The sequence below is a fragment of the Eumetopias jubatus genome, unplaced genomic scaffold (assembly GCF_037043125.1).
Source record: "Eumetopias jubatus isolate StellerSeaLion01/CBP00866 unplaced genomic scaffold, mEumJub1_p1.0 scaffold_2, whole genome shotgun sequence".
Classification (NCBI taxonomy): domain Eukaryota; kingdom Metazoa; phylum Chordata; class Mammalia; order Carnivora; family Otariidae; genus Eumetopias; species Eumetopias jubatus.
Window position 1 is genome coordinate 745,821 of NW_028274808.1, and position 25,919 is coordinate 771,739.

The following is a 25,919-nucleotide window of genomic DNA, read 5'->3' on the forward strand; positions in this document are numbered from 1 at the left end:
TTTTATTATTATTTTTTAGAGGAGGGAGGGGCAGAAGCAGAGGGAGAGAGAGAGACTCTCAAGCAGACTCCCAGCCCAGCCCGGAGCCTGACGCGGGGCTCGATCCCATGACCCTGAGATCACGACCTGAGCCGAAACCAAGAGTCAGACGCTCAACAGACTGAACCACCCAGGTGCACCACCCCCCAGGACTTAACTTTATAATGAAGTTTGTACTTTTTGACGCCCACCCCCCATTTCAGCTACTGTGCTTTGGTGACCACCAATCTGTTCTGTTTCCATAGTTTGTTTTTAGATTCCATGTAGGTGTCTTTTCTGACTTCACTCAGCCTAAAGCCCTTCAGATCCGTTCATGGTTTAGCAAATGGCAAGACCTCCTTCTTAATTATCATTGAACAATATTCCATTGTGTTTGTGTGCTCCATGTTTTCTTTAACCATCTGTCAGAAGACCTTTAGATTGCCCCCCTGTCTTGGCCATTGTAAATAATGTTGCAGTGAACAGAGGGATGCATATATCTTATTTATTGATTGATTGATTGATTGATTGATTTAGTGCAGTGTTCCATGATTCATTGTTTGTGTATAACACCCAGTGCTCCATGCAGAATGTGCCTTCCTTAATACCCATCACCAGGCTAACCCATTCCCCCACCCCCTCCCCTCTAGAACCCTCAGTCTGTTTCTCAGAGTCCACAGTCTCTTATGGTTCATCTCTCCCTCTGACTTCCCCCCCTTCATTTTTCCCTTCCTACTATCTTTTTTTTTAACATATAAATGTATTATTTGTTTCAGAGGTATAGGTCTGTGATTCATCAGTCTTACATCTTTTTAAGTGCATATATCTTTTTTGCTTCCTTTGGATCAATACTCAGGATTGGAGTTGCTGGGTCATACAGTTCTATTTTGAACTTTCTGAGGAAGCTCCATACCGTTTTCCAGAGTGGCTGCACCAGCTTGCATTCCCACCAACAGTGTAAGAGGGTTCCCCTTTCTCCGCATCCTCTCCAACACCTGTTATTTCTTGTCTTTTTGGTAATAGCTATTCCAAAGGTGTGAACTTATATCTTACTGTGGTTTTGATTTACATTTCCCTGCTGGTGAGTGATGTTGAGCATCTTTTCATGTGTCTGTTGGCCATCTGGATGTCATCTTTCAGAAAATGTCTATTCAGGTCCTCTGCCCATTTTTTATTTGGATTGGTTTCTTTGCATTTGAGTTGTGCAAGTTCTTTACATGTTTTGGTTCTTAACCCTTATCAGATAAATGACTTACAAACATTTTTTTCCTGTTCAGTAAATTGCTTTCATTTTATTGATGTTTTCCTTTGTTTTGCAGAAGCTCTGTAGTTTGATGTAGTCCCACTTGCTGATTTTGGTTTCCTACTGTGGTTTCTTCTAGGGGATTTATGGTTTCAGGTCTACTGTTCATATCTTTAATCCATTGAGTTAATTTTTGTGTATGGTGTAAGGAAATGGTCCAGTTTCCCCAGTACCATTTGTTAAGAGACTCCATTTCATACTCCTGGCTTGTCTTAAACTAATCGACCATATATGTGTGGGTTTATTTCTGGGTTTCTAGTCTGTTCCATTGATCTATGTGTCTGTGTTTATGCGAATATCCTACTGTTCTCATTACTATAGCTTTGTGATATAGTTTGAGATCAGGAAGCATGATGCCTCCAGCAGTCCAAGATTAAAGTACCAGCATGATCAGTGAGGGCTCTCTTCCTGATTCACAGCCAGCACCTTCTCACTGGGTCCTCACATGGTGGAAGGGAGCAAGGGAACTCTCTGGAGCCTATTCTATTTTATTTATTTATTTATTTATTTTTAAAGGTTTTATTTATTTGAGAGAGAGCATGCGTGCATGAGCGGGGGTCGGGAAGAGAGGGAAAAGCAGACTCCCTGCAGAGCAGGGAGCCCAATGGGGGCTCGATCACAGGACCCCAAGATCATGACTTGAGCCAAAGACAGATGCTTAACCACTTGAGCCACCCAGGCGCCCCTGGAGCCTGTTTTATAATGTAATAATTGTATTTACGAGAGCTTCAACCTCCACCTTCCAATGGCCTCACATACTAGTACCATGACATTGGGCATTAGGATTTCAACATAGGAATTTGAGGGGACACGGACATTCAGACTATAGTAATGTCAAACTTAAGGACATAAGCAACAGAGTCTGTAAATATCCTCATTTATCAATGCTCCTGGTATGTTCTTTTAGTTATATTGTGAGATCAATAGAATCTTTTGACCTGGAACAACAACATGTATATATAACATTTGTTATATATATACGTATATATAACATTTGTTATATATATACGTATATATAACATATATACATCTCATTGTTTATATGAGAAGTGTGTTCCATTCACTTGCTTCCTCGTTTATTCAAGTATCTGTTAGGTGTGCACTCCTTACCTGACATGTCCTAGGAGCTTGGGATACATCCGTGCACAAGAGACCAACATTTCTCTGGTAAAGCTTACATCTTAGGGGTAATTTATAAGTAGAACACACAGTATTTTAACGGGATAAAAATAGGACAGTGTAAGGGGTTTTCTGGGTGTCTGGGGAGGTTGTAATTTTAACTGAAATATGAAGGGTAGGTCTAATGAGGAGGTGACATTTGAGCAAAAATGTGACAGAGTGAGGAAGCCATTATTGGTAAATGTGTGATAGTTGGAAGTTTAAGAACCCTCCAGCTGGGAAATACCTATTCTCCTACCAACTTTTCCACTCAGTTGCAGTCTTTGCAAGACACTGTGTAGATACTGTCTCTAGGGCAATTTTCTTTCCATCCCAGGATAATAAAGGGTAAAGCAAGAGGGCAATTTATTTGTAACAGCAGGAATGTCAGTGAACCCGTGTCTCCTTTCAGAGTTTGATATTCTAAACACATGGTAGCACAACTTTCCTTCAGTCAAAGAGTCATCTGTACAAAATGTTTTTTTCCTCAAGATTTTTCTTTAAGATACATGCCATTTTCCACGGACCTCTGAGGCTGTCTGGCTCATAATGCTAGCAGAGTATTTTCTGTTGGTGTGATTTTTTTCCTGGTAGGGAAATCGAATATCCTGAAATAGTAATCTTCCTGACTTCGTTTATTTACTTGTATGTGGCTTTGCACTACTTGGATAGAACATCCACATTGCCTTAAGTAGAATTGAAAAGCAGAAGAAAGCATTAAATGTTTGACTTCTGCAGCAGCCAGTCAACATGAGTCAGTGTAATCAACACAGAAACGAAGCTCATGTCTTTATACCATGATGCATCATTTGAGCAACTTGACTGAGTCACTCAAGCACAGTGGCCATACTGATATTTTGGGATTTCCACGAGTCCCTACCTACACCTTACCTGTGGGTCCTTGAGCAGAAAGACCTGCCTATGCCTAAATCTCACCAAGGTCCAACAAATGACTGTACCTGTGACCCTCCAATAAGAGAGGCCAAAGCATTTTACAACCTGCTGGGTAATAGTAATTTAGAAGAAAAATGCACCCCCCCCAAGCTTGGGTGGGACTAGAAAAATACCCATCTGGAGTTTAGTTGAAGACAGCAGTTGATTTTGGCCCTGAAATTTCTCTGCCTTCTAATCCTCATAGGCAAGTTCACAGATAATTAGATTCATGTTGAAACATTCACATTTTAATTGTCCTTTATCTTCTTATAAGTTGGCCTTTAGAAGGTCCTAAATTGTTTTAAGTGCTCTATACAGTTCCCTCCTAGAAGTTTAAAGACTCAACCTATACATAAGTGGATTGCAACATTGGTGCCCTGGGTACAACCAGCTTTGTGTGCCTTCTTTCCTCAAATTTCCTAAACACGAATTAATAGGATTTAATTTGCCAAAAATGGGGGAGAATTGAAAGCATCTCATAGCTGAACTCCTAATAGCTAGGCAGATTAACTTATTTCCACATGGCCAGAGGGAACCCTCCACTCAATTGATAAAGGAACACCCCCAAAACAGTAACTGTCATCATCATTATTCTCCCTGTCCCAGAGGAATCCACCTCATCATGTATTTGGACAGGGATCTCCCAATTATTTTAGAACTGTACAAAAAAGAGTTATAACCAAAGCACATATGTGTATTGTTGCTTGTATTTAGCTGTGTAGCAGCATTTACTATATTCTCTTTCCTTCCTCATGTGCATCTGAGTGCCTGCCCTTTCACTACAGCCTTCAAAACCCATAGGGCAGCTTTTCTATATATTTTCTCCGTTTTTGCTTATTTGGAACTATCTCAACCTCTTCATCCTTGAAGAGTAATCTGGTTGGGAATAGAATTCTTGGTTGACACTCTTACTCTCAGCACTTTCAATATGTGCTCTCATTACCTCCTGGCCTCTATGATTTCTGATGAGAAATTAGCTTTTCCTCTTCTATCTTTTGTACAGCTTTTCTCTTGTTGCTTTCGAGAGTCTCTGGGTTTCACTTTTGACAGTTTAATTATGATGTGTGTCTAGGTCTGGATATCTTTGAGTTTATCCCACTTGGGGATAAAACTTGAATATGTTGAGCTTCTTGGATATGTAGATTAATGTTTTCAATCAGATTTGGAAAATTTAGACTTCTCAAATATTATTTTTCTTCAAATATTCTTTCTGCTCTTTTTCCTTCTTCTCTTTCTCCCATTATGTATATGTTGGTACGCTTTTTTTTTAAAGATTTTATTTATTTATTTGACAAAGAGAGACACAGCAAGAGAGGGAACACAAGCAGGGGGAGTGGGAGAGGGAGAAGCAGGCTTCCCGCGGAGCAAGGAGTCCGATGCAGGGCTTGATCCCAGGACCCTGGGACCATGACCTGAGCCGAAGGCAGATGCTTAAAGACTGAGCCACCCAGGCGCCCTATGTTGGTACCCTTGATGATGTCTTCCACAGGTCTCTGAGACTTTGTTCACTGTTCTTCTCTCTCTTTTTTTGCAGCCAGTTGTAGGCACATGACTGAGATCTAAGTGGAGGTGTTCTGTGGGACTTTCAGAAAAATTTTTTAAGAGTAAGAAAATATGCCCCTCTTCTTCCTTTCTTTCTGCCTCCTGCCTAGAATGTGGATATGATTGCTGGAGCTTCAGCAACTACCTTGGACATGAGATAATCTTAAGGATGGAGACCATCTATATCAAAGATCTGGGACCCCGATGAGTTTATGTAGCTACCATGTTTTTGGACTTCTAATCTCCAGATTTATTTTGTTGGACTTCTTTTATATGAGAGAGAAATAAACTACTCTCTAGTTTAAGCTATGTTTATTTTGGGTTTTGGGGGATAGGCAACAAAACCTATTTCTAGGGGCATCTGGGTGGCTCTGTAGGTTAAGTGTCTGACTCTTGATTTTGGCTTAGGTCATGATCTCAGGGTTGAGGGATCGAGCCCCACATCAGGCTCTGTGCTGGGTGTGGAGATTGCTTAAGATTCTTTCTCTCTCTGTCTCCCTCTGCCCCTGTCCCCCATTTGTTCTCTCAAAAAACAAAAGCAAACAACCTATTTCTAACTCCTATACTATGTGAGCAATAAAATAAAGTTATACAAACAAGTGAGACCCATAAGCTGAAAATATTTCAGAGGTTTGTGTGTTTGGTTTTTTTCCCAGGGATTCTGATAATAGAAAAAATAATAGGCTGCTCCCAGTTGGTCTTAAAGAGACAAATAAATGGCTATTTACACAATGTAGAAACCATACAAATGCAAACATTGAAAGCAATGGTGCTCCAAAATATTTTCTAGGGAAACTAATTTGACTTTTTGAAATTCTCCTGTAGATTTCCTAAATTTTTAGTACTATCAGATTGTTACCTCTATTACTCTACACAAATCTCTCCATCAGTGGGGTATAAAGACTCTTCAGAGATGCAACTAATCATCACATTCCCTTCAAGCTTGCTTAACTGAGCTATGCCTAGTTAGCTTCTCTAATCTTGTGGAAGTCAATTTTCCAAGTTCCCCTCCTCAGTCTTGTTATGTCTCTATACAATACACATCCAGGACTGGGATTCCCTGCCTAAACGCGTTCTTAGCTTTGGTATCTGCCTTTCTTTACTTTAGTCCATTCAGATTTAGTAGAGAGGTTCTTCTAGAAGAATGTTTTCAAGAGCGAAGTTACAAGCAGTTGCATGTTCTACTTAATCCTAACATTTTAGGCTTTGTGATACTACACCCACCAATGGTTTGTGCCACTTTCATTGCCCCAGGTTTCATGTGGGAGTAAAAGTAAAGAGCGTTTGTAGAAATATTGAGGAAATATTGTTGGTATTTTTTGCTCTACTTTACTTATCCTTGGTGGGGGGTGGGATAAGACACCTAGAATATGGGCTTTGTGGGTCAGCAGATAGAGGAAAGGGGAGGCTGTCACCAAGCCAGGAGGGGCCTCTCTTGTTTACAGTTAGCCAGCATGTATTGTACCTGGCTGTCCCTGTGAGCATGTGCCCTGGTGTTTACAGAAATAAAGTCTGTACCTTATACAGACCTATTGTCCAGGCCGTTGGTGGCTTTCATCAACTTGGTCCTAAAGACACAGACCCCCTCATGGCATGAATCCTTTCTCCTTCCTGTCTTACCACCCTCAGCCCTTCAAATGAAGCTGAGGTTTTCATCAGAACATAGAGGCTAAATTTGTGTTATCTTTTCTGTGTGTGCTAGATGTTTCTTCCCAAAAGATAGGAATTACTTGTGAAACATTTTCGTCCATTCAATTCCACTTTCTTGTCTAGGTTAGTTGGATTTGCTTTAACTTCATTTTCTCCTGGACATTACTGGTAGAATGATTAAGGTATCCATCAATCATTTCATCATTTTATTGCTTATAACCAAACTAGAATTAATTTTCTAAAATTATGTAACATTACCATAATGACTTAGTAAAACCCAGATGCATTAAAAATACTGCCTTCCTATTGTTTCTAATGTTTTTTTTTTCAATTTAATCAAAAAAGCAGTAAACTTCTGACTGAATTGCTTGGAAAAACCCATGCTGTTTAACCTGTAAGTTTGCAGTCTTCAATTTACTAGGTTTTTATTGTAGCCCCTGTGACTGGGCATCTGTAGCAGGTTGTCCTCATTTGTACAATTAGTGACCCTCATCAGAAACTTGAAATAGTCTCATGACTGGACAATCTGGCACTTATAAACACTCTTATCAAAATGTGTTAGAATGAGGTCTCATTAAGAAATGAGAAACATCCACAGCTATCAGTTTTCAACAGGCCTAGACCCAGAGGTGTGGCTGGAGTGGCTCATATTGGCTTGTTAGGCTTGATCAAGTCATCTCTTCCCACCTCCTCATTATTGAATGACCTTACACTGCTGTCTTGAAATTTGCTATGGTGGGAGTGTTTACCTCACGGAAATCAGCAAACACTACCAATCGGGGCTGCTATCCCCCCTCCTCTGTAAGCTGGTTTTCCAGCGTACCAGTGGACATAGCCCATTTGGCTACAAGGGTCATGATGTGTCAGAACGCCATAATGTTTCACAGCCTATGCTGTACATCGTGATAATTTTCCCAATTCATTTGTGATAGTCCTTAGAGCTTGTCTCCCCATAGGGCTGATGAGTTCACTCACATTATCCCATGTGGTTAATTTCTGCCTCCCCGCTTGGCTTCCCTGACCCACACCACTTCCAGTGTTTAACTGGTTGCATGGTCCCCTCACCTACCTTCTGTTCAAATAGCCAGCAGTGCTCAGCTCCTCTCTGTTGACGGCTGACCTCCCATCCCTCATGGCTTCCTGCTGGACCACCAGTGCCCATGCTACTCTGTTCATGCCTCCCCCTTCATAGACTTTGCTCATCCATTACCCTAGGGCTGCACTTTTCTGCTCCCTCCCAGGAGGATATGGTCAGTCATCCCCCCATAAAGCAGAGGGACAGAGTAATGACGGCAAGAGACCAGGGTGACCTAAAGAGACTGAAGTCTGGAACAGTTGGGGATCCAGCCCAGGGAGTGCCCAGAGATGCTGTTGTTAAAGGCTTTAGGCACCTTAGCCACCAAGCTCAACCCACAGTGGTCTAGCATTTGGACATAGGGAGAAGGATCTAGGAATTTCAGGCTCAGATGACAGCAGACACAGAAACCCATCTATTATGTTGGGAAAAGTAGGAAGCTTGGTTCCAGTGTGGGTTCTGCTGCATGGGAATCATGAAGATGGGGGCCTTATCTCCACGGAGGGGTTAGGCTACCTGGCCAAGGTGTCTCTCCATTCTAACAATCTATTGTTAGTTTACTTCATTGTTCAGATCTCACAGAACGCAATACAGAAACAAAACCAGCACATGCAGTCACGGAGATCATCACAGGTGACATGCTAATGTCAGCACCATATCAGAAGCGACTCTGAAGGCTGGACCTGTTGCAGGGTTTCAGCAATGGCTGTGTTGTGCAGATCCAGTAGTTCCAGGTGCTCCAGATCAAGTAGCAGTCTGCTGCACTTCTCTGCCCTCTCCACAGAGAGTTAGATTTTCAGGGCTCCAACAATGCAGAAGACTTGAGTCCTTGCCTTCAGAGAGCTTACAGTCTTGATGGAGAACTGAGATTTTTTTTTAAAAGTCAGAGGCGGGACTGGCTTGGGATTTAAATAACCGAGGAGTTACAAGATATTATGGTTGTACAGTGAATGGGAAGGAGAACAAATACCCAGAGGCCTGGGGAGTGGGGGAAGGCACTTCCCAGGGATGGTGGATGAGCAGTTTCAGATGAGCCAGAAGTCAACCCTGGATCCATTCCCACCAACCTGTAGGGTCCTGGCAAGGTGCTTAGCTTCCTGGAAGACTCAGAGGCCTCATCTTCAAGATGTGATAATAGGATCGAACTTGCAGGTTATTTTGGCATAAGTCAAACAGAGCGTTTGGCACAGAGCCCGGCGTGTGATGAGTGCTAAGTAAAGGTTACCCACTTAATAGTGTCATTATCAGTGTTGTTGCTGCATAAAGACATGGGAGCTGATCCAAATCTTGAGGAACTGGGTCATGTGGACTAGCCAAGAACAACATGGGACCTCATGCAGATGCTCCCTTCAAGTTGTGGATAAAAATTCAAGTTACCGGAGCTGGGAGGTACTTAGAGATCTACCATCCTCATTTCAAGGTTGAGGTATCTGCTCTCTAGGATTTACCATTAGAGGAAAGTGAGTATGGCTTTTTTCTCTCTTTTTTTTTTTTTTAGGATTTGATTTATTTGTCAGAGAGCTCACAAGCAGGGGGAGCTGCAGGCAGAGAAAGAAGCAGGTTCCCCACTGAGCAAGGAGCCTGATGAGGGACTCAATCCCAGGGCCCTGGGATCATGACCTGAGCCAAAAGCAGTTGCTTAACTGACTGAGCCACCCAGATGCTCCATGAGCATGTCTCTAAGAGATGTTACAAAAGATGTCATCCTGTTGGATTCCATACTCAGTTATGAAACTATGCTTTTTATCTCCCACTTGTCAAAGTGAATTTTAGTATCTTCTTTGGACTCTCCTCTGTTATAAAGATTTCTTTGTACCTATAATTCCCTATAAACGTTACTACCCATTTATGCAACTGCTTTGGCCCTTCCTTCTGTTCTTTTGAATTGTTATTTAAGTCTTGGATTGCTCTTCAACAGTTCTCAAGTATGATTCTTGCGTCCTCAATCATAGAGCACAAGCTCCTAGAGGTCAAGGAGGGTTTCTACATTTTCTTCAATTCCTACAACTCTTCATATGATTCTGGGTGTGGGGTAAACACTCAACATAGTTGTTGGTTTGATTTTTTTTTTTAATTCAATATGTTGTGTAAGATCTAAGAATGTCAGAGACAAAATGTTGCTCCCAAAGTAAAATACATATTGGCCTATTGAGGTATAACAGAGTGAAATGGGAAATCAGATTTAACACGTTCACATTCTTGCACCAAACAACAACGAACATTGCCATAGTCTCGGGAAGTTGCCTCTGTCCCTTCCCTTTGCCCCCAGAAGCCGCCACAGATGGGATTTCTATCACCATATGTTAGTTTTGCCTATTCTAGAATTTTATATGAATGAATCCTGTGAATCCTACAGTACATTCTTTTTTTGTGTCTGCATTTTTACTAAGATAATATTGGTGATACTCATCCGTGTTGTTACATGTAGCAATTTTATAGTTTTTTTGTACGGGGGAGTAGTACTCTAACACATGAATACATCACAGTCTGTTAATATACTATTTTGTGGATAGATCTCTAGGTTCCACTGACCACTACCACTAGGAGTACAGCGCTAATACTCTGTGCTTTTTGTGAACATGTTTGGATTTGTCTTTGATAAATATCTAGGAGTTGGAATGTGCTGGGCCATATGTACTAATGTAAATATATCTATAAGCAGAGTTCTAAGTAGCCTTACCTTTTACATGCCGATTGGTTCACTGCCCAAAACATGCAAGAAAGATAGAGACAAATAAAGTTTGCTGGTGAATGCATACGAATAGTAATATTTAACATTCCTGATAGCCTTAGAGGTAGATACCAGTGGCTTCATTTCCAGGTGAGAAGCCATGGCTCAGGAGGTTGTAATTGCCCAAAGTCACACGTCCAGGCATCTAGACGACCATCCCGCATCTGTTGAACTCCCGAGTGTGTGCCGTCAGTCCAGGATCATCCAGGATCACGTCCAGCTGGCATCATGCTAGCTAGGCTGCACAGACAGGTTTTCAGAGCTGAACGAGGCTACTATCGGTATGTTTTGTCAAGTACAGAGCTTCAGAAGTTGGTGGATGAGATGCTGTGAGTGGGTCTGCTGTCTTCATGTGAGCCTCCCCGTTCTGACGTCTCACACTTACCGTGTGCTCCTGGCCACCAACTTAGTTTACAACCCCCAAAATTCTATGCTAATCCCTACTTGACATATAAGGAGACCTGACACCAAGAGCAAACAAGCAAACAAAAAGATGGCCCGACCCTGCGTCCTGCCTCCCTGCTATGGCCTGTTGGCTTCTGAAACTCAGCGCCCCTGTGACCTCCCAGGGCTTCCTGGAGGCGTCTCCATCAGAGGGGGTTGCTTCTCCCCCTGGGTGCCCTTCTCATTTTGAACCTCCTTGTGGTCTTTGTGGCCCTGTTTTCTCACTGCGTATTTGCCATCCTATATCTGCTTTGAATTGTGAGCTCCTGACACCTGCAGATTTCAGGTGTGTGTTCAGAGCATCTCTCACGGTGCCTGCTTGAGCCTGCACGACCCAGACTCTGGAGACACTAGGTACTACATAAGGTGATGGGGATTTGTTTTGCTGATCTGGTCTGGTTTTCCTTACTTCGGTATTGTTGCTGTGAGGAAAGCTGAATCAGCCTTCATGTGCTGCAGAGAGATTCCATGACATAGATGTGTTCCAGAGAGGGGAACAGGAGGAGAGACCATCTCTGAGCCTTAAGGGGACAAAGTCAAGCTCGTGCCAAGAGGACCGGGGATGCTCGCCCTGTTCTGGGCGGCCCCTGGGGAGGTCAGGGAGATGGCTGTGCAGTGTACTTCAGGAAGCAGGGGGGTCCCTGTGCTGGCCATCACCCCAGGCCTCCAGTGAGGCCTGGAGGTACCCAGCATGGCCTGTGACCAGTGACTGCCCTGGCTTGCTGCTATGAGAGACCCCAACTTGGGGGGAAAGACTGCAACGAGTGTCAGTGTTCCCAAATCCTTGCATATTACCAGAATTGGGTTATTTTAAAGCAGACAAAGGAATGTGACATGTTCCCTCACCTTGAATAGATACTAGTAGATGAACTGAGTGCCTGTACAATTTCAGGTAAGCAGGCACCTTCTCCCAGGTCACTTTCCGCACACTGAGCACACCTCTCCCATGACTCCTGCACCCCCAGCCACACCTCCACCTCGTAGAAGCAGTCTTCCTTGCCCTGCTCCTGTCTCCTCCTCGGTCGGCGGGCTTTCCAGAGGGCAGTGGACATGCTCATGTGTGGTAAGCATGGAGTAACTGGAGCACAGTGTGCTCTCAGAGATTGGTGGACCAGAATTGATCTGAATGGCTTTGTGGGCACTCCTTACTGTGTGGGGACTCCAGCTTCTACTCTGCGGGTCCCTGTTACCTTTGCCTCCTCTCAGTATGCCCCGTAACTCACAAGGGGTTACACAGATGTTGGCAAATTAGGCTAAACTTAATACTCTTCTTATGGCTCCCATGGTGGTGTAGTGGGTTTTGGCTTGGCAACATTTATCAAAATTTTATATGCAGTTATCCCTGACACAACAATTCCAATTATAGGAATTTACTAGCAAATACAGCACAACAAATTTTTAAAAGTATGCAGTCAAAGAATGCTACTGTAATAAGCACATCAGAAATAATTTAAAAAGCATTTTTTCAAAATATGAATACCTACTGTGCTTCCCACAATGTGTTCCACATACAAAAATACTAAGATCAAATACTTCTATATAGCTCACTATACACCAGGCATCGTTTTAAATATCTTGCATATGTTAAGTCATTTAATTCTTAAAAAAAAAAACAGCAAAACCCTGTGAGGTAAGTAGCACTCCTGCTCTACTTGCGGGGAAAATGAGGCATAGGGTGGTTCAGGCCTTCCGTAGGCCCACAGCTCATCAGCAGCCGCTCCTGGACCAAGCCTCCGAGTCCGGCTTGGAGCCGAGCTCTGCCTCCTGACCCGCTGACCTTACCCTTGCCGCCCGCTGACACCCACATCCTTGTTCCCAGATTGGGGAAGAAGCCCACACGCGCGAGCTGGCCCTCCCGGGCGTTTCCAACCCTCCTGAAAGATGTGCATATTCTAAATTGTTCATATACGGGAAATGCTCGAGCCTGAGGTTAAGGACTAAAGCTCACGGGGGCACGGGGCTTCGGTGGGCCAACGGAAGCTGCATTGCTGAGGCTCAGGTGGTTTCGGGGAGCAGGCGCGGGGTTGGACCCTGGAGCAGACCGGGGCCCGCGGACCTGCGCGGTGACCACGGTGCGGACGGCCTCTCGGTTCCCGGCCCTCCCCGGCTCCTCCCGCACAAACACAGGTAGGAGGCGGGACGCCCGCCCACGCGACGACGCCGCCCCGCACCACGCCCGCGGGTTCGCGCACCCAGCCGCACCCACGGAGCGCGCGCAGGAAGGAGGCGGCGCGGGGCCCACTGCGCACGCGCGCGTCTCGGCCTCGGGGAGCAGGGTAGCAACACGGCCACGCGGAGCCGCACCTGCCAATCAGCGCGGCCCGGGGCGGGGCTTCTGGTCCAGGCTCCCCGGCAGGCGGCGGGCGACTTCCGGCAATAAGCCTCCGCTCCGCCGTCAGGTGGGGACAGAGGGCGTCTGCGCTCCGGGCGGGGACTGAGGCGGCGCGCGCTCCAGGTGGGGACGGTGACCCCCTCCCCAGCCCTCCCCGCGCCAGGTAGGGTCGGGGGCCCCGGGCGCGCCGGGTGGGGACGCAGCGGTCCTCGGCCGCACGGCGCGGCCTCCCCTCTGCCGCCGCCCGACCTCGCCGCGCCCTGGCCTCGCGCGCCGCGGGAGCTTTCCTCGGGGGCTGCGCGTCCTCCGACGGTTCCCGGAGCCCCTCCCGCCAGCGTGTCCGAACCAGTCCCCCCCCGCGCGCCCCGAGCCCTTTTCTCCCGGGGGCATCTGCCGCCTCCGCCCTGCGGTCCCCGTCCGCGCCCCACCTGCTGCCCGACCCCGGTGCCCCGGTCCTCGGCTGCGGCTCCAGCTTCTCACTCGGTCCCCGTCCTTGGCTCCGGTGTCCTCCCCGTGCGTGGCCCTCGGTCCCCGATCCAGCATCCTCCCCGTGCCTGGCCATGGGTCCCCAGCCCTCGTCCGTGGCCCCCGTGTCCTCCCCGTGCGTGGCCCTCGGTCCCCGATCCAGCATCCTCCCCGTGCCTGGCCATGGGTCCCCAGCCCTCGTCCGTGGCCCCCGTGTCCTCCCCGTGCGTGGCCCTCGGTCCCCGATCCAGCATCCTCCCCGTGCCTGGCCATGGGTCCCCAGCCCTCGTCCGTGGCCCCCGTGTCCTCCCCGTGCGTGGCCCTCGGTCCCCGATCCAGCATCCTCCCCGTGCCTGGCCATGGGTCCCCAGCCCTCGTCCGTGGCCCCCGTGTCCTCCCCGTGCCTGGCCCTCGGTCCCCGATCCTGCATCCTCCCCGTGCCTGGCCATGGGTCCCCAGCCCTCGTCCGTGGCTCCCGTGTCCTCCCCGTGCCTGGCCCTCGGTCCCCACTCCTCTAGGGCTCCAGCTCTTCCCCGTGCCTGGCCCTCGGTCCTCGTGCATGGCTCCAGCATCCTCGAGGAGCCTGCCTCCCTGCACTGGCAGCTGATGCCTGGGCTCTGCATCCTTCTCTTCACCATAAGTTCGTTTTCACCCTTCTTTCCTGGATTCCACTGCTCTCTGTGGGCCTATTCAAACTCATTTTTGAAAACTCAGGCATCTAAAGAATCCTTGCTTTTATCTGTGAAGTCCTCTTTTCTTGCCTCTTCCAAATCTGTATCCTCCAGCCCTAACCAGAAGACACATTTTTCATTCTTTCATAAGAATTCATACTCCTCAGATTGCATTTCTCCCTCTTTATTTCCTTGTCTCTGTTTCTTTGAAGCATCTGTGACCACCTCTCAGGCCTTCTCACAGGAAATTTCTTATGGTCAGCCCTCAGTTCACTGCTTCTTGATGTTCTTTCTGGACCAAGTTCCTCCAGCTTAAAAACCATATTCACGTTTGACCCTAGGTTATTCGGAAATCTTGTAAGGATAAGAAAGCAGTAAAAGAGATCGAATGCTTCTGAAATGGGGACCATTCTTTCTTATCACAGAGCAATGAAAGTTTTCTCAGTTTATATTGAAACATAAGGAATAAGGGGAAAAGAAACTCATTTGCCACCTATTTTTGCTAAACACAAAACTATTAGTTATGTTGTAACTTTCTTTTTATCTGGGTGTACCATGCATGGCATTAACTTTAGCTCTACACTTACTGCTTTTATTGTCTGGAACATGAACCTAATCATGGCTCCAGAGTACTGGTTACTCAACCTTTCCTGTCATCTAACTTAAACAGCAAAGTACACATAGCCTTTTAAAATGTATTAGACTATGTTTCCTGGCATGTTTTCCTTAGTGTTTTTATATTTAGATCAGTCATTAATTTAGACCATATCTGGTGACTTATGTAATGTAAGGTAACACTTTTTTGAAAAAAAAACCCACAATTTTATGACCTTTTTTTTTTTCACAGGGTGCTCACAAATTGCTGTTATAAAAATATAGTGATAGAGCATGGGCCCTGGACACTTCAGAAATGTGATTCCCAGCTCTGCCAGATGCCGTGCCTCAGTTTCTTCTATAAAATGGAGAATTAAGGCTGTAAAAGGGGGATGGTGACATTTTCTGTCTCAGGGCAGTTGTGGGGGCTGAGATGGTGCAGGTAAATTGTTCAGAGGAAGCCTAACTCATACTAAGGTCTCATAAGTGTGTGCTAGGATTATCATTAGCTAAGGAGGGTTGCTTGTTGGAGGAAGACATTTCTTGGTTGGTTCTGTGTCTCTTCTCTTGGGAGTTCCCACGGGCCAGTCAACTTGGAGAAGTCCTGTGCTTTCACCTCATGCCACCTACAACACAGATTAAGGGAAGATCTGTAAGACTTAGCCCCGGATGCTCTCTGACATCAGTTAGAGTGAAACGTGCATGAAATTGCAATTCGTACCAGCTATTTGCAACTGAGTAGCTGCCCTTTGAGGAGTTGCTCTTCTGTGCTTGACTTTGAAGAGTAAGTTTTGCTTTTATTTTTGTATTTGAAATTTTTCAAAACAAATGTGATTTTAATTAAAACATAAAGTTACAGCAATTCAGTCTTTTAGCAGGACAGATAAATAAATTTCCATAAAAAGTTATGGGTTGTTCATCATTCCAGAAGTGCAGTAATATTTCTGATCTGCAAATTTAGATGCCTCAGGTTGGGAGTATTTTTGAAAATTTGATACCAGGCCTTTCGAATTGCACGTTGTCTTTTTTTCTTGCTTTTCCCTTGATGGATTTTGTTATTGTTTGTGGTAACTCTTCTTCCAGAGTCTGCCTTAGTTCATGAACTGTATAGGATTATACTTTAAAATAAAGCTTCATTGTGATGCAAAGAACATATGTCACATCTATGGAATCCACACGTCTACGCAAAACAAATCTTTTCATCTGTGTTGAAGATAAAAACCTTGGAAATTCCTGTTTTTTATTTCCATGGTCCATGGGGCTGGGCTTCATTCCTTCCAATCCATATAAATACAAACGGCACCTGAACTATCAGGCTAACCATATTCATTTCTCACAGAGGTAGTTGCAAAAGAATTGATTATATTACTTGAAACACCAAGCGCTCACTCTTTACAGTGAAAACTTCGCTTAAATGTTCTAGGAGTTGCTTTTGGGGCCTGAATAGAAGTGTCTTAAGTGGTGAGTGGGCATTGTGGGCATAGTGCCTACATAGACAAGGGCAATGTTTGTGCGTCATCATGTTTTAAGACAGTCTGTTAGCTGACGTGTTGGCAGGAAGTTTCTGTTGCCTGAGTTGTGCTGTCTGCCTCCATTCTCCCACTTCATCTACCACACAGGACCTGGCAGGTTATTCTCAGAATAGCACTGCTCCTATCACTACATGGCCCCAAAACTCTTAATTATTTGGAGAATAAAGTCCAAACAGCTTTGACATACAAGTTTTCCATGATCTGGCTTCCAGTCACCTTTCCAGACTGCCTACCAACCTTCCCAAAGATTTCTCTATTTCAGCCAGCTTATTCTGTTTGTTATTCTCAAAGGTGTCACGTGTTTGCCCACCATTTCTGTGATTGGTATTTTTTTCCCCTGGTCTCTCCATTTACTTAAGATCTAACTGTGCTTTAAGGCCAAGATGATGCCCTGGTTTTTCTTCAGAGGTCCCAAATGGTCTGCTTTTTACTCTGAATTTCTTCTAGTTATTCTTTACTGCTCATTCAGTACATACATATACATTTTTTAAATCTTTTAAATATATTTATGTACATTATTCGTGAGTTTTCTTATTTGCTGTTACCTATTTTTTTCAAAAAATTTTAAAATTGTAATTAACATATAATATAATTTTGCTTTCAGAAGTAGGATTCACTGGTTCATCACTTACATATAACACCCATTGCTCATCACAAGTGCCCTCCTTGATGCCCATCCCCCATCTAGCTCACACCCCCCACCACGACCCAGCAGTTGCACTACTAGGTATTTACCCAAAGGAAACAAAAATACAGATTTGAAGGGGCACCTGCACCCTGATGTTTCTAGCAGCATTACCCATGAGAACCAAACTATAGAAACAGCCCGAATGGCCATCAACCGATGAATGGGTAAAGAAGATGTGGCTGTTGTCTTTTTAGTTCTTGGACTAGATAGTACACCTTCAGGGAAGGGACACATAGCATAATAACACGTTTGGTCTGTGTTTAACTGTCGTGGGAGTAGTCTATATTTGGTCTGTGCAGCAGTGTTCTGCATGGTTGCCACTTTTTTTAATATAGGTTTTTCTGAATCCACCGTATATGATACCAGGAGATAATGTTGGCAACTGTCGGAGATGGTCCTCATAGACGTTCTTCTCTCGTATGTGTTTTATGAGACTAAATTACCTTTTAAGCAGCATCTTTATCATGGTTTGCACTTGCCTTCTTTGGTAGGCGCACATACTACTGGAGACAGCTTTAGATAACGATGAACTGACCGGACGTGGTAGTAGCTCCTGCATTTTAGGGTGATTGGTAGTTTGAAACAAGTGTGTAAGATGCTACTTACAGGGGCACCTGGGTGACGCAGTCGGTGAAGCGTCTGCCTTCAGCTCAGGTCACGATCCCAGGGTCCTGGGATCAAGCCCCGCGTCGGGCTCCCTCCTCTGCGGGAGTCTGCTTCTCCCTCTCCCTCTGTCGCTGTGCTTTCTCACTTTCTTTCTCTCTGTCTCAAACATCTTAAAAGATGATACTTACAAAAATAGTGCTGAGATTTAAATAATGATTTTAAGTATCTTCTAAAATAAGAATTTGAGTGAATATGTGACTGTTAAAGATGTTCTTCCTGGAAAATCAAGTTTCATTAAGGAAGGGAGCACTTAGAGTTGACCCAGGAATACTGTTGAAGACTTAGAATTTCCTTCTAATTTTTTTGTCTCAGAGTCTAAGCCAGTATAAATGTTTACTTAATAGCCTGTTTTTTTGTTAGTTATAATAAATATAGTTGGGAGATTATATTTGAAAACTTCTTTCTCCCAGGTACTCTGTTAGGAATACTCCACATTAGCGAAATGCTCCAAGTCTACTTTGGATGTGAGATTAATATAACACATTTTTGAAACTATTTTTGGTTGAGTTATCTGCTACTTTTTTGAGGCTAAATCCAATATGTACTTGTCAATTCTTACTGTGCTAGCTTGTTGATAAGTATTTCCCTCTCTGTCAATCATTCCTTTCTTAAAATACGTTCTTCTCTTGACTTCCTACTCCCTTCCTCCTACCTCTTTGGCTCTTCCTTCTCAGTTCCCTTTCTGGGCTCCTATTGATCGCTTGTGCCTCAGATGTCCTCCTCCCTCAGCGTTTTTCCCTAGGCTCTATGTGTTCTCTCTGGCATCATTGCTGTGGGTTTGGCTTCTACCTGAATGTTCATGAGTTTCCTGTTCTCCAGCCTTCCCCTTTCTCCCGAGCGATGGATCTGTATATGCATTCCTTCGTGCGGTGTTTATTGAGCTCCTTTGTGCATTCCCATTGCCCACAGATACTCCTATTTAATTGTCTGGGGTGAAGCTAAGCACTGTATTTTCTAAGAGCTTCCAAGACTAATGTTAATGCACAGCAAGGGTTGAGAACCGAGAGACAATGGAAGAGCTAGTATTTGAGGTCTTGCTCTCACCAAATTGCAAGCTTCATGAAAGTAATAATGTCTGTGTCATCATATTTAAGGTCATAATTTTTACACCTGGATTCTTACACATGGATTCCAGGATAGTGCCTATCACCATGGGTTCAGCAAATCTAACAGGCTTGTCCAAAACTGAATCAACATCTCTAGGTGCCAGAAGCTAAACCTGGCTATCTTTGGTTTCCCCTCACACATCCAGCCTTTCTGGCACGTTGTGCCTGCCCCGTGGGCCTTTCCCTGGGATAGCTGAGCACATGGCAGCTGGCTCCCTTGGAGTCCGTGAGAGAGCCAGACAGACAGCATGCAAGACGGAAGTCCTTGATTGCTCTTGAACTCTGCCTCCTGAATGCTTCTAGAATCTCTCTCCTCCAGTGCAGCCACACTTCGACCTTCTGGTGGCCAGTGTTCAGTAGCCACGGGTCCTAACTCCTCCTCCCTCCGGTGCCACCCCTGCCCTGGGCAGCTCTGGCTTCCATCCTCACAGCGTGACCCCGAGGCTTTTGTAAAGCTTGAATCTCATCAAATCCTTTACTTGCTGAAGTTCCTCTCTGGCCCTCTTGCTGCCCTCAGAGAAAAGTCCAGTCCTTTGACTTGATCACTTCCCGTTCTCACTTCTCACCACCCCCTACGCCCAGTCTCACACCGTAAGCTTCAACCAAACTGAAGAACGTACAGTGCTCACCAGGAATATGTTTCGTGTTCCATTGCTTCTGATTTCTGGTGCAGAGTGTTTTCTGTTTGGTGTACTACTCCCTGTTCTTCCTCAGTGCCTGACTCCTGCTGGCTCTACAGGTACAAGCTGAGATGGTACCTCTGGTAAGCCTGTCCTGACATGACGCCGTATCAGGTTAGTCAGTCCACCGGCGCATATCCTGTCTTGCCGTGTTCGTATGGCCGAGGTGTTGTGTTACCATCAGTCTATCCTGAGCATTTAGTGTATATGGAGGCATTTAAATATTAAGAACTTTAGTCTTTAAAATTAAGGAATAAGTGAAAGGAAACCTGTTAATTGTACATACATTTTTTTAAAGTAAATTACTTCTGGGGCGCCTGGGTGGCTCAGCTGGTTAAGCGTCTGCCTTTGGCTCAGGTCATGATCCCAGGATCCTGGGATTGAGCCCCACATTGGGCTCCTTGCTCAGCGGGAAGCCTGCTTCTCCCTCTCCCTCTGCGTGCCGCTCCCCTGCTCCTGCTCTCTCTCTCTCTGTGTCAAATAAATAAAGTCTTAAAAAAAAAATTACTGTGGTACCTGGTTGGCTCGGTCAGTTGGACAGCTGCCTTAGGCTCAGGTCGTGATCCCAGGGTCCTGGGATCAAGCCCCGCATCGGGCTCCTTGCTCGGCGGGAAGCCTGCTTCTCCCTCTCCCACTCCCCTGCTTGTGTTACCTCTCTCGCTGTCTCTCTCTCTCTGTAAATTAACTAAAAAAATAAAATCTTTAAAAAAAATTAAATTACTTCTTTTACAGGAGAACTATGCCATTTTTGGGTCAGGACTGGAGATCTCCTGGATGGAGCTGGATTAAGACAGAAGATGGCTGGAAGAGATGTGAATCCTGGAGTCGGGACCTGGAAAGAGAGACTAACCCTCGTACTATCAGTCACAGCATGTAAGTTACAGCCGCACAGAGCCCCGTCCTTTGCCTGCTGCACATGTATGGTGAAGTCCCTACAGAGCGCCATAACTTGTCATTGGCTGCGTTTGCCCATATGCAAGGCTGATGAGAAGTCACACATTATTTAGCTGAAGACTGAGCCTAGTAGATGGTCTGGAACCTTTCCATAGGTGCTACTTTCCTCTATTGAAGACATTTTATCCTGCCAGTAATCTGAGAAAAAGGGACTGCGTTAACCCCATAACCTCAGGATATCAAGAATCAGTTTTGGCAGCATCTGTCTGAGACCTTGCACAAGACAAATGCGCTTTTCTCCCTCGGAAGCCTGAGCTGGTGTAGTGACTTTGCTCCGGGATGGAAGGACATTCTGTGTGGTTGCTGTGCTGAGTGTAGCCTCCTCTGCACAGCCCGAGGTGGGGTATCGCACACAGCATCTGTGTCCCGGTCAGTAGGGTAGAAGGGGAGGGGACGTGATTGCACTTGTGCACACCTCATCGGCAAGAGCACTAGATGCAGAGGAGGCTGGGGGTTTTCTGTGTCACGTAGCCATGCATCCAGATGACAGAGACTGCACAAACTCGGAAGCACGGTGTGCTGAGTGGCAGTCTGCATCACAGGTGTGCTTGTGGGGAGATCTCAGGCCCTCTTCCTTCAAAGTGTTAAGGGTCGAGTAGGTGATTTTACTCTATGTTTTTATTTGGCATTTGCATAATTACCAACTGTATTTTTAACTGACAGACAATCTGATTTTTTCTTTTTTTTATCATTTTATTACAGTTTTTCATCATGATAAGTGTACTTTTCAGTCTGTATCACCTGTTTCCACCGTCTCCCCCCCACCTCTGGTGACCAGCAGTGTATCTCTGTTGTTAGGAGTCTTGCTGGGTTTGTCTCTCTCTCTTTTTTTATCCCCCCTTTGCTCATTTGTTTTGTTTCTTAAATTCCATGTATAAGTTAGATTTTATGGTGTTTGTCTTTCTCTGACCGATTTTGCTTAGCATTATACTTTCTAGCTCCATCTACATCACTGCAAATGGCAAGATTTCATCCTTTCTGATGGCTGAGTAATATTCCATTGTATATATGGACCACGTCTTTATCCATTCATCTGCTGAAGGGCATTTCATCTCCTTCCACAGTTTGGCTATTGTGGACATTGCTGCTCTGAACATTGGGGTGCATGTGCCCCTTCGGATCCCTACATTTGTATCTTTGGGGTAAATACCCAGTAGTGCAATGGCTGGATTGTAGGGTAGCTCTATTTTCAACTGTTTGAGGAACCTCCATACTGTTTTCCAGAGTGGCTGCACCAGCTTGCATTCCCACCAACAGTGTAGGAGGGTTCCCCTTTCTCCACATCCCCGCCAACATCTGTCGTTCCCTGACTTAATTTTAGCCATTCTGACGGGTGTGAGGTGGTATCTCATTGAGGTTTTGATTTGTATTTCCCTGATGCCGAGTGATGTGGAGCATCTTTTCATGTGTCTGTTGGCCGTTTGGATGTCTTCTTTGGAAAAATGTCTATTCATTCTGCCCATTTTTTTTTTTAAAGACTTATTTATTTTAGAGAACAAGCACATGAGTGTGTGTGGGGGCGGGGCAGAGGGAGAGAATCTCACACAGACTCCCTGCTGAGCACAGAGCCCAACATGGGGCTCCATCCCACAACCCTGAGATCATGATCTGAACTGAAACCAAGAGTCGGACACATAACTGACTGCACCACTCAGGTGCCCCATTCTGCTCACTTTTTAGTTGGATTTGTTTTTTGGGTGTTGAGTTTGATAAGTTCTTTATAGATTTTGGATACTAGCCCTTTATTTGATATGTCATTTATAAATATCTTCTCCCATCTGTAGGCTGCCTTTTAGTTTTGCTGATTATTTCCTTCTCTGTGCAGAAGCTTTTTATTTTGATATAGTCCCAATAGTTTATTTTTGCTTCAGGCCACATGATTTTCTGACCGAAATTTAGTAGCTTTAGACTAGAGATTGGTTTTTGCAGTATTTGAAGCAAAAATTAATTTATATTTCAGATTATAATAAAGATAATGTGTTATATTTATTGAACTTATATTGTGGCATTTCTCTGCCATTCTGAATTTTATTCAATATTCATGGCTGTAAATTTTATATAAGATTGGTAATTATATATGCTACTAGTCTTAGATAATGTCACATGGCTGTGAATTTTCAGTTACTTTTTATCTTACAGTTTTCATAACAAATTATTTAAATTTGAGCTTGGTTGAATACATCTAGAAATGTTTGGTGTCTGCATGGACTCCCAGTGATGACTGTGAATTGTGGAGGATCCTGCGGTCACCACTCTAGGGCGGGTCAACAGGCTGTGACGTGTCAGACTGAGAAAACTGTAGTGTAGGAAACCTGCCACTTCTCCTACACTAAGGAGTTTGCATGTTTGTGGGTGTTTTCCTCATGCATTTTTTCCCCTTCATCCCACACATTTTAAACATCTAAGAATTAAATGTCTTCTATATACACATAGAATTAGAGAATACAGTCAGAGCCGTTTTCTTTGCATAACAAACTCCATGTCCGTCTGTCTCCTTTCCCCCAGCCCCACAAACTCTCCCCTCTCCTGCTCCCCTTCAAACTGCTGTCAGAGTCCTCTGAAGTAGTGAGCTTTGCTAACAGGCGCTTCTCCACGTGCGGTGAAAAATACCCGGGTGCCCTTACGGACACAGCTATCTGACAGAAACTGTGGACCGCCCACCAGCGGGCAAAGCGAAGGCAGAATTAGGTAACACTCCTTTATGACGTCCGGTTGCCTTGAAAACCTAGTAGACTCTTTTTCCCTACTCTACCTTTTCTCTTTGGTTTTCTCCTCCTTTTTCCTCTTTCCACAAAAATACATATCCAAACCTGTGGGGAGAAGCCACGGATGACCCAGAACTGCAGCAAATGTCTGATATTTTTCTTTCCCTGGAAGAAAAAGCAATTTAATTTTGAACCTAAAATTTGATAAAGAAAATAAAATATAGATAGCCACCATTTCAGATTGCTGTATAAAATGACCTTCTCTTCCCCTGAATGTCTTTGAGAAATAACACTCCCAATTCTTTGGTTTAGGGTACGCTTTCTAAAACTAGGAAAATTGTCATAAAAATCATTTAGGCAATCAAGATTCTAACCAACTTTGTTAATTTTTTTTTTTTTTTTGGTAATGGGCATGAAAATAGAAGACCTTTAAATATTCCCGTTCTCTTTTCACCTCATTTTAGGATTAAAAGTTCGGAGGATAAAGGTAAGAAATCACACAGTTCAGCATGATCAGTTCAGGGGTAGCCAATCCATTCACACTTTGAGTCCTGATTAAGCTGCTTTTTGAAGCGACATTCATGATGTTACATGGTGATGGAGCAAATATTAACCCCTATTTGCGTGCTCTGTTCTTCTTGTGAAAGATGTGTAGAGTTATCACGTCCCGTACTGCAGAGCACATTGTGATGTCCTGGGGTCCATCTTGCACCCCTTCTGAGGAGGTTTGGTCACTAAGCTGTGGACGCCCGATACGAGGTAGATCCTCTGGGCTACACGTTGACGAGGGGACAACCAGTTCGGGATTCTAGCAGACGCAGACTGGTGAGGGGTGGTGAGTGTGTGTCCGTCGCAGCGTCCATACAGCTGGGTGGAATCAGCCAGAGAATAGCTAACAGACTGGACAAGGAGAAGGGGGGCCCCAAACAGACCTGGAGGTCTTGCCTTGGGGAGAACTGTACTTAGTAATAATGTGGCTCGATCTCTCCATCAGGGCGTGGTTGGCACACAGTTTTATTTCTGATGACAGATCTTGGATGATTTTTGGAAAGGGAAGGCATTGAAGAAGAGCGTGTGGATACTGCGTGTCTTCGAGCATTCATAGCCTTCCCCATCAGATTGCGCTGTTGTTAGTAACTCGAGGCTCGGAGGAGGCCGTAGATGGAGGGCACTCCTCGTCCTGGGAGGCTGAAGTGTGATAGAGGGGGTGTGCTCAGCTCTGCCTTAACGGTGACGTTTCTAGGGTTTTCTCCCTTTGAGTTTATGAAACCTTTTCATTGCATTATTTTTATTGACCTCTCCTTAACCATTGTTTCCAATCCAAGTTTGAGTATTTTTTTAAAGATTTGTGTATTTGAGAGAGAGCACAAGCAGAGGCAGAGGGAGAGGGAGAAGCAGACTCCGTGCTGAGCGCAGAGCCTGATGTGGGGCTTGAACTCACAACCCTGAGATCATGACCTGAGCTGAAATCAAGAGTTGGATGCTGTTCTGACTCTGGCCCCCAGGCGCCCCCCCAAGTTTGAGTATTTTAAGGCTAATTTGGTCATTTGGTTCTCAGTGGGTGGAGCAATGGAAGGCATTGTAAATTCTGGGCTCCGCAGAAAGTATCGTCAACTCTAATGGTTCCCAGGATATCCGAAGGTAGTTGAGTTCTGTAAAAGCATTTTTAAGTGGTGGGTCTCCCCAAGGAAAAAGGAAAGAGGCTGTATTTTTGGTTCCCTTACGAGAATGCAGAACGGGTCTCCAATCATGATGGAGAGGGCTTGTGAGGTCGTCTGGCCCTTGGAGTAAGAGCTGCTCTCAGCCACAGCGCCTGGGTGAGGAGACGCTCCCGTGCCCCTTTCTGTAGTCAGAGAAGCACCACCGTCATTTTGGTGTTTCTCCCTGAGGATCTTTATTGGGACAGCCTTCCTTAGGTTGTTTCTTCAGTGGCTGGAAAGAAAAACGTAAACATAAGTGAGCTTCAGCGTCAGCCTCAGCGATGAGTGTTTCAGGCAGTATTTGTTGGTCCTGCTTTTCTGAGCAATGATTTCATGTGGGTTGTGAATGCCTGTCCCTGACTTTGTTTTCATATTGCATTTTCTGTCAGTTACAAAGCAAGGACAGTACAGTGCTGTCGTATGCAGTGTGAAAAGCCACAGTCTTTTCTGTGGCCCTCGCCCTCTTCTGCGTAGGTGACCAGCCGCAGTGCTGCTGTGTTTTGTCTGGATGTCCGAGGGCATCGCCGACGTTTTCTGCAGCCGACACTGCCTCTCACCCAGTATAGTTTCAGTATCTGTCCGGACACTCACGCAGCCTGGCCACTCAGGGCGGGACCCCTCCTTCCCGGGCCTTCTTCTCTTCTCCCCTGGAGGCCCGTCCCCACAGTCCAAAGCCGTGAATGTCGGCACCCCGGTCTTGAAACTGTGATTTCTACTGACCTGTTTTCCTGCCCTGCCCGCGCTCTCCCCTCGTGTCTCTTTGTCCAGCTTATATTCCGTGACCCATTGTTTCGGGGATGCTCTTGCCAGTACCCTAAACTTCCATTCTTTTTTTTTAGCAAATGCTTACCCCTAAATGAACCAACAGTGAGCAGCTAGGCAGGGGAAGAGGGAGAGTCCCCCCCAGGGTGCACATGAGGCCACTGTGAATTCACTTCTCCCACCCTCCCCCTCATCAGCTCACTCAGTCCC

General features: G+C 45.2%; 1 protein-coding gene across 8 annotated transcripts in view; it reads left to right on the forward strand.

The window, feature by feature from the left end:
• Positions 1-13,210: 13,210 nt before the first annotated feature.
• FBXO25 (F-box protein 25) overlaps positions 13,211-25,919 on the forward strand; it is a 57,844-nt gene continuing 45,135 nt past the window's right edge. For 3 of the 8 annotated variants that reach the window (XM_028099756.2, XM_028099758.2, XM_028099759.2), the window contains exons 1-2: positions 13,215-13,349; positions 20,321-20,461. In XM_028099756.2, coding sequence (XP_027955557.1) covers positions 20,328-20,461 — 134 coding nt within the window. In that variant the 5' untranslated portion in view covers positions 13,215-13,349; positions 20,321-20,327. Of the gene's footprint in view, positions 13,350-15,163; positions 15,701-20,320; positions 20,462-25,919 lie in introns of those variants that run through there. The other 5 variants (XM_028099752.2, XM_028099760.2, XM_028099754.2 and 2 more) reach the window with 4 other exon arrangements.